Consider the following 8,223-nt stretch of genomic DNA (forward strand, 5'->3'; position numbering starts at 1 on the left):
TTCTACGGGAAAAAATACAAAAGAAACATGCATTTCATTGTTTGAACAGAAAGTTTGTTCCTTGATAGTATTATGGAAATTATTATTATTGTTATATTATTATTAGAAATTTAAAATTGTGCACGTAATATCCTTGGTAAAAATGAATTTGTAGACACTTCTTGTGAAATGGTGTATCCTGGACTTTCTTTAGATGCAGAACGTCCATTACCTGAGGAATTCAGTGTACGAAGAAGAGCTTGAAGAACAAGAACAATTTGAGAATGATGAAAAAAGCAAGATTAGAGTGATGTTACTTTTCTATTCTATTTTGTAAATATTGTGAATATTCTCCAGAATAAAAAAATAATTTAAAAACAAATTGGTTTTTACATACCTAATTTGATATACATCTACCAACAATTATGAAACCTAAGTGAGCTATTTGTTTCGAATAGAAAAAATTATCAAAATCCTCGTGTGAGATCGAAAGGACCTCAGCGCACTTTTGTGTGGCAGATCAGTATTCTATATTTACCAGTTTTGACTCCACCATCAGTAAGATCTTGTCGGAGGCAACCACATTCTCTTTGTCGGTACCCATGTCCGACGTCCCGTTGACCCAAAACTCGCGTTTGACTTTTGACCTACCATCAGTGAGATTAGGCCCGAGTGGCGCAGTTGAGTTAAAGCTCGACTGCGGTACTAAGTAAATGTACAGTGGGTTGGGTTGGGTTGGCAGCCTAGGCTGAAAAACCCCGCCCACTCAAAAGTCAAAAATGAAGGCCTAAAATAAAAAAATAAAATCTTGTGCGGGACTACCACATTATACGGTTCCGGTAGGTACACGTGAGCACCTTTCTACAAGCGTTTGCTGCCAGCCAGCCAGCCAGCCTGCCAAAGTGAGATTGAAAGCTACCTTTTTACAAATAAATTTGCAAAATGCGCAAAATATTGGAAAATATTGTGATTTTTCTTATTATATTTATGAGACCTAAATGTTTATGATAACACTATAAAGAAAGAAAGTGTCTATTCAAACAACGAAATAATAAGTTTTTTTTGTATTTTTTCTGTAGAATTGAATGCTGAAATCATTGTTTGACAAATTTCCAAATTTCAAATCATCAACATTTACTTTCTCTTTTTTTGAGCTTCTTATTTAATAGGTACTATATAATATGTACTTTTGTTATCATTTTATTGCTAATTTCATTTTGTCTTCACGGTTTAATAAGAAACTTGCACGTTCATTTATTTTATTTTGATGTATGATACCTAGATTAAGTTATTGATGTGATTATAATAAAATGACAAGGTGCACTGCCATTTAAAAAAATTCAATTGTTTTTCGTTACTCATTTGTTTTCTGGAATAAAAACAACTGAATGCTGCCTTATTATGGGAAATAAAATATTTAATAACTTAGACGTAGAAAAATGTTGTATACATTCGATATTTACCGAGATATATATTATATTCCATTCATAATGGGCATCCTGTATAAATGTTCCGGATGTTCCTCATCATTGCTGAGAGGAGGAACATTTGCAACATGGGTGTATGGGAAAACCCATATTCATTAAAAAAAACCTGTCTTACTATTTTCAATTCATCAAATTTCTCCGGGTAATGGACCTATTCATTGTACACTGGTGGTTCATTAAGGACTGCAACAACTGGTATTGATGCTTCCGGTATTATTTATCATAAGTCTTGCTCTTAAATATGACACCTTATGAGTAACTTTTATTTCTTGGATTTTCTCCTTTTTGTATACTTCACATGCTCTAGAGTTTGCATTTGGGGCACTCTATTTATTGTTTTTTTGTCATGGAACACTGTTGCTGCATACTGTAAACCCGCCCATTTTTAAACCAGTTTTTGTACCTGGATATTAGGGTTGAGGCGCTACGCGCGTCGGACCTCAGGGAGACGACAATTAAACGTTAAAGCAACAAGTTCGTGTTTCATTATTGTTCACATGTGAGATTACAGTTCAAGTTTCCTATCTCATTAACATTTTGGTCCTTCGAGCCGGATTAATACAAGTGAGTACAAGTGATAGATGGCGAAGACAACGACCATTGCAGTATCCACCTTTGGGTCCAATGCGGCGATTGCAGCTATCTGTTCGAGACAATAAACCGAAGAAAACTGACGAGTAACGAGATGGCAGTCAACATCTACAATATCTACAATTAACACAGCAGTCTGCAGTGCGGTAGTCGATTTCCAATATCTGTAAGTTTCCTTTATACCTTTCATTACATTAACATTGCCTTCTATTTTTTGTACAATTCAATATTATATTCTCATTATTTCAATATCTTTAACAATGGTTAAATTAGATACCCTACGACAACAGCGAAATACGCTACATGCTCAAATAAAGCGTCTTCAATTGTATTTCAATGATGCAATCAAAATCAATATTTCAAGTGAGGTCGTAAGCGAATTGCAGCTGAGGCTAGGAAAATGTGAACCGTTATGGGACACATTCAATGAATTGCAAACTGCCATTGAAACAGCATGTTATAATGATCCAGAGCAAATTGAGGGTGAACTAGAGGAACGAACACAATTCGAATCCAATTATTATTCAATAATTTCAAAGGTTAAAAACGCAATAGCAAATCACTATAGCAATCAGAATGGCAATTTATCTCATGTTGGTAATTCATCTAATACAAACTTCGAAAATCCAAGATCCGTTAAACTGCCCACTATTAAATTGCCTACTTTTAAGGGTAATTACGACAATTGGTTAGAATTTCATGATGCTTTCAAATCAATCATTCACGAGAGTACAGAAATATCAGATATTCAAAAGTTTTTATATTTAAAATCATCTTTGGAAGGTGAGGCATCACGTCTCATTGAATCAATTGAAGTTTGTGCTAGCAATTACAATGTCGCTTGGAACGTTTTAACAGATCGTTTTGAAAATAAAAAATTAATTGTACACAATTTGTTAAAGGGAATTTTTGATATTCCTAAAATGACTAAAGAATCACATAGCGAGCTACGATTACTTTTCGATACAATAACAAAGAATTTGAGAACAATGAAGGTATTAGGTAGGCCAAGTGAAAGTTGGGACGATATCATAATCTTTTTAATTACCTCTAAATTAGATCGAATTACATTACGTGATTGGGAATCCCTAAAGTATGCTAATGAATTTCCAACAATGCAAGAAATGAATACATTCCTCAGCGATAAATGTAAACTATTAGAAAAAATTAATTTGAACAAAGAAAATCACGAGCAAAAGGTAAATCGAGATGTAAATAGTAAATTTAGTAACTTTTATAAGGGAAAAAATGTCTCAAATGTGTATGTCAGTAATAACGCAAAACAACTTGAATGTTTCTATTGTAGTGGCGATCATGCTATTTATAAGTGTTCGGAATTTTTAAATCTTTCATCCAGGGCAAGAATTGCAAGTTCAAAGAAAAAAGGATTATGTTTAAATTGCCTGGTCCCATATCACACCGTCAAGGATTGTAAATTATCATGTTGTAAAAAATGTCATGGAAAACACAATACCCTTCTGCATTTAGACAATAATAGCAATCTACCTGAAGCGAGTACCTCGTCTAATAATGAAGACGTTACAATTGCAATGCATTCTTTCCAAAACAGGTCTAAGTCATTTGTATTGTTATCCACGGCTTTAGTCTTAATTACGGATAGCCAAGGTCGTTTACATAAATGCAGGGCTTTGCTTGACAATGGGTCGCAGAGTAATTTTATTACAGACAATCTATGCAATAAATTAAAATTGATAAAGGAAAATGTTCGTTTTGCTATTAGTGGAGTCGGACATTCAATAATACCTTTGTCCGATCAGGTCAATATCACAATTAAATCAACGTGTACCAATTATTCTAATGAGATAAAATGTTTAGTCATAAAACAAATTACAGAAAGAATTCCTTCCTGTTCCTTTGATAAAGCAGATTTAAATTTACCAGATAGCATTAAATTAGCAGACGATAAATTCAATGAAAGTAATACAATAGATATTTTATTGGGAGCATCCGTCTTTTGGGACATCTTGATAAATAAACAAATTACATTAGGGGGCGGTAGGCCTGTACTGCAAGATACAAAGTTTGGCTGGATAGTCGGTGGTAATATGCAATTCAAATACGATAAAGTTAATGTCAATTCTTCTCCAATGTCCATTACTTGTACTAGCATTGAAAATAAATTAGATGATATGTTGATAAACTTTTGGAGAATTGAAGATGTCACTAGTAACAATAATAGTATGTCCATTGCTGAAAAATATTGTGAAGATCATTTTTTGGAAACCTATAAACGTGATGTGTCGGGTAAATTCGTCGTAAGCATTCCATTTACAGAAAATTTACACTTACTAGGTGACTCTAAACAAATTGCATTGAATAGATTTTTATCATTAGAAAAGAAATTACGATACCAGCCACAATTAAAAACGGAATACGTTAAATTTATGCAAGACTATATTAATTTAGGGCATATGTCGGAATCGGATAGTAATACAATTTCAAATACGCCTGAATATTATTTACCACATCACGCTGTAATAAAGAACACTAGCATTACAACAAAAGTTCGCGTGGTTTTTGACGCATCCCAAAAAACAAGTTCAGGTTATTCATTAAATGACGTGCAATATCCAGGCCCTAATTTGCAAAACGATTTAACGTCCATTTTAATTCGTTTTAGACAATATCAATTTGTACTTGCTGCGGACATTTCTAAGATGTATCGCAATATTTTAATAAATACAGATCAAAGACGTTTCCAGAAAATTTGGTGGAGATCAAATCCTGATGAACCATTGAGATGTTACAATTTAAATACCGTTACGTATGGAACGTCATCTGCCCCATTCTTAGCGATGCGTTCATTACAACAAATAGCCATTGACAAGAAAGACAATTATCCAACAATTAGCAATATTATACGACACGATTTCTACATGGATGATTTATTAACAGGTGCTGATAATTTAAACGACTTAATTCAAATTCAAAACGATATTTTTACAATTACGTCAGAGTACGGTTTCGAGCTACGACAATGGCTATCGAACAATCAGGATAACTATCAACAATTCAAAGTCAATGATAAGTTAGAAGCTAATATTTTACAATTAGGTGAAGGCGAAAGTAGCAAGACGCTGGGCATGCTTTGGAATGCTCATAGCGATAGTATTCAATTTTCAATTACTGAACATTTTAACGAGCGAATTACAAAACGAGCTATTTTATCCATAACTTGCCAAATCTTTGATCCGATGGGATTGTTAGGACCCGTTATAATAATAAATAAAATAATATTGCAAAAGTTGTGGACCTTAAAACTGGGGTGGGACGAAGAAGTACCAAGTTCAATAGCGGCTAAATGGATTAAATTGAAATACCAATTTCCGATTCTAAATACATTAAACATTCCAAGACTTGTTATAGCACCCAATTCTATTTCTATTGAATTACACGGCTTTGCAGATGCCTCAGAGCAAGCATATGGTGCGTGCATTTATGTTAGAAGTTTACAGGAGGGAGATATATACCATTGCAATATACTGTGCGGAAAGTCAAGAGTTGCACCAATAAAACAAATTTCACTACCTCGATTAGAACTATGTGCGGCTGTTCTATTGACGAAACTGATGATAAAAGTACGTACTTCACTTCGAATTACAATTTCAAAAATATTCTATTATACCGACAGTTCGATTGTGTTAGGATGGTTAAACGGTTCTCCTAGTAGATGGAAGACCTTTGTGGGCAATCGTGTAAGCGAAATTCAAAATAATTCAAATGCAGGTGATTGGTACCATGTAAGATCTGCCGACAATCCTGCAGATCTTCTTTCGCGAGGAATATTTCCAAATAATCTAATGAATGCTAGTATTTGGTGGCACGGTCCAGCCTTTTTAATATCTTCTCAAAATATTCAAGACACAAGAAGCAACAATTTAGAGATTTCTTTACCCGAACAACGCCATGTTAGTTGCGTAACATTAGTCGAAGATGAATTCGATATATTTTCAAAATATTCGGTTTTAATTAAGTTACAACGTGTGATCGCGTACTGCTACAGGTTCTGGCATAACTCACAGTACGTATCTAATAAAACATTAGGTCCTTTAACAGTTCGAGATTTAGAATTAGCATTACTTAAACTAACTGTGCTATGTCAAAAACAATCTTTTAAGGAAGATTACATTAGCTTATCGCAAAACAAGCCTTTAAGCAGAAAAAGTAGTTTACTTTCATTAAACCCGTTCCTTGACTCCGAAGGGCTCATTCGAGTCGGCGGTAGACTTCAAAATTCACAATTAGATACTAATCAAAAACATCCAATAGTTCTACCAAAAGCTCATAAGCTAACAAGGTTGATAATGGAAAAGGAGCACAAGCAGCTATTGCATTGTGGAGCACAACAACTTTTATTTGCAGTTAGGCAAAACTACTGGCCAATATCGGGTAGAAACTTAGCAAAAAAGGTGTCTCGTGAATGTGTGATTTGTTTTAAGCACAATCCTAAACCATGTCAAACTATAATGGGTAATTTACCGGATACTAGAGTCAGACAATTTGCGCCGTTTTACAATACAGGCGTGGACTATGCAGGTCCTTTTCAAATGAAAGATAAAAAAACCAGAGGTTGCAAAATAGTGAAATGTTATATTTGTATATTTGTTTGTCTTTGCACAAAAGCAATACACCTTGATGTCGTGTCGGATCTCTCTAGCGAAACCTTCCTAAATTGCTTGAAAAGGTTTATTTCGCGCAGAGGAAAACCTTTAAATATGTTCTCGGATAACGGGACAAATTTCGTAGGTGCGAATAAAATTTTAAAAGAGTTTTTACAATCAATCTCAACATCAATCATTAATACAATGGCTAATGAATCAATCAATTGGCATTTTATTCCACCGCGCTCCCCTCATTTTGGCGGTCTGTGGGAGGCGGGAGTAAAAAGCATGAAGTACCATTTAAGACGCATTCTAGGGGAAACGTTGCTAATACACGAACAATTTTACACCGTTTTGACAAAAATAGAGGCAATTTTAAATTCACGCCCATTAGGTCCCTTGTCCAGCGATCCCAATGATCCTACACCTTTGACACCTAGCCATTTCCTTATTGGAAGGACAATGACCGCTGTACCAGAGCCGAGTCTAGATGGTATTGCAATCAACCGACTCAACCAGTATCAGTTCCTCCAATCGCTGACTCAACATTTTTGGCAACGTTGGCATAAAGAGTACCTTAACCAACTACAAACACGAAAGAAGTGGAAGACAAAAAATGAAGAGGTCAAGATAGGTGATCTCGTCATCGTCAGGGGCGAAAACTCTTATTCGTTCCAATGGCCTCTCGCACGAGTAGTGGATCTCCATAAAGGAAGTGATGGAGTTGTAAGAGTGGTTTCAGTGAAATTACACAACAATGTGGTGAAACGTGCAATCACAAAAATTAGTGTTTTACCATTGTAAATAGTATCGTATATTTAGGAAAAATCAATGTATCTATATCTTATTATTATCTTTGTTTTGAACATTACTTAGTTAGTTCAAGGGCGGCGGCATGTTGCTGCATACTGTAAAACCGCCCATTTTTAAACCAGTTTTTGTACCTGGATATTAGGGTTGAGGCGCTACGCGCGTCGGACCTCAGCGAGACGACAATTAAACGTTAAAGCAACAAGTTCGTGTTTCATTATTGTTCACATGTGAGATTACAGTTCAAGTTTCCTATCTCATTAACAAACACCATCATTGATAGTTTTCCCCCAGATACACACCTGGATACATTTACATCTTAGTGTCTTAGGTCCGTATTGTTAACATTTGAAGCATCTCATTGGTGGGGCGATATAAGGTCGAACTCTTAAGTTTTTAATAACAGTAAACCTTTTTTTACATCTACTTGATTACGCCCGGGTGAAACTTGCCCGCTTCGCCTCACTCCCGATCGGTACTGGGAACAATCCTCGTAAGGTATACCCGGAAGGACTTGAGAAAATTTCCATTTTCAAATAGTTGGTCGTGTCCGGGTAACCATTTTATCGCTATTGCCAGTAGGCCGAGGCCTTTTTTTGTGATTTTTTATTTTTGTACGAGGGTTGTGGGGATAAAAGGTGCCTATAAAAAAAGGATAGGAGAGTAGGGACGGTTGGACTCGTTTAATTTACGTTCTAATCGTGTGAATTGGGCTTGAAGAAACATGGGCGGTA

The 8,223-nt window shown here is 35.2% G+C and overlaps 1 protein-coding gene across 1 annotated transcript; it reads left to right on the forward strand.

The window, feature by feature from the left end:
• The first annotated feature begins 2,317 nt into the window (after positions 1-2,317).
• On the forward strand, positions 2,318-7,483 carry LOC116163925. Its single transcript, XM_031478053.1, has 2 exons — positions 2,318-2,905; positions 2,960-7,483. Exons 1-2 carry the CDS (start codon positions 2,318-2,320, stop codon positions 7,481-7,483), a joined length of 5,112 nt encoding a protein of 1,703 aa, XP_031333913.1.
• Positions 7,484-8,223: the final 740 nt, after the last annotated feature.

The sequence above is a fragment of the Photinus pyralis genome, unplaced genomic scaffold (assembly GCF_008802855.1).
Source record: "Photinus pyralis isolate 1611_PpyrPB1 unplaced genomic scaffold, Ppyr1.3 Ppyr1.4_LG2, whole genome shotgun sequence".
Lineage (NCBI taxonomy): Eukaryota > Metazoa > Arthropoda > Insecta > Coleoptera > Lampyridae > Photinus > Photinus pyralis.

Coding starts and splice junctions, on each gene's coding strand:
- LOC116163925 (XM_031478053.1), top strand. CDS start 2,318: ATGGTTAAATTAGATACCCTACGACAACAGCGAAATACGCTACATGCT. Junction 2,906..2,959: donor ATTACAATGTCGCTTGGAAC/GTTTTAACAGAT, acceptor AATTTGTTAAAG/GGAATTTTTGATATTCCTAA.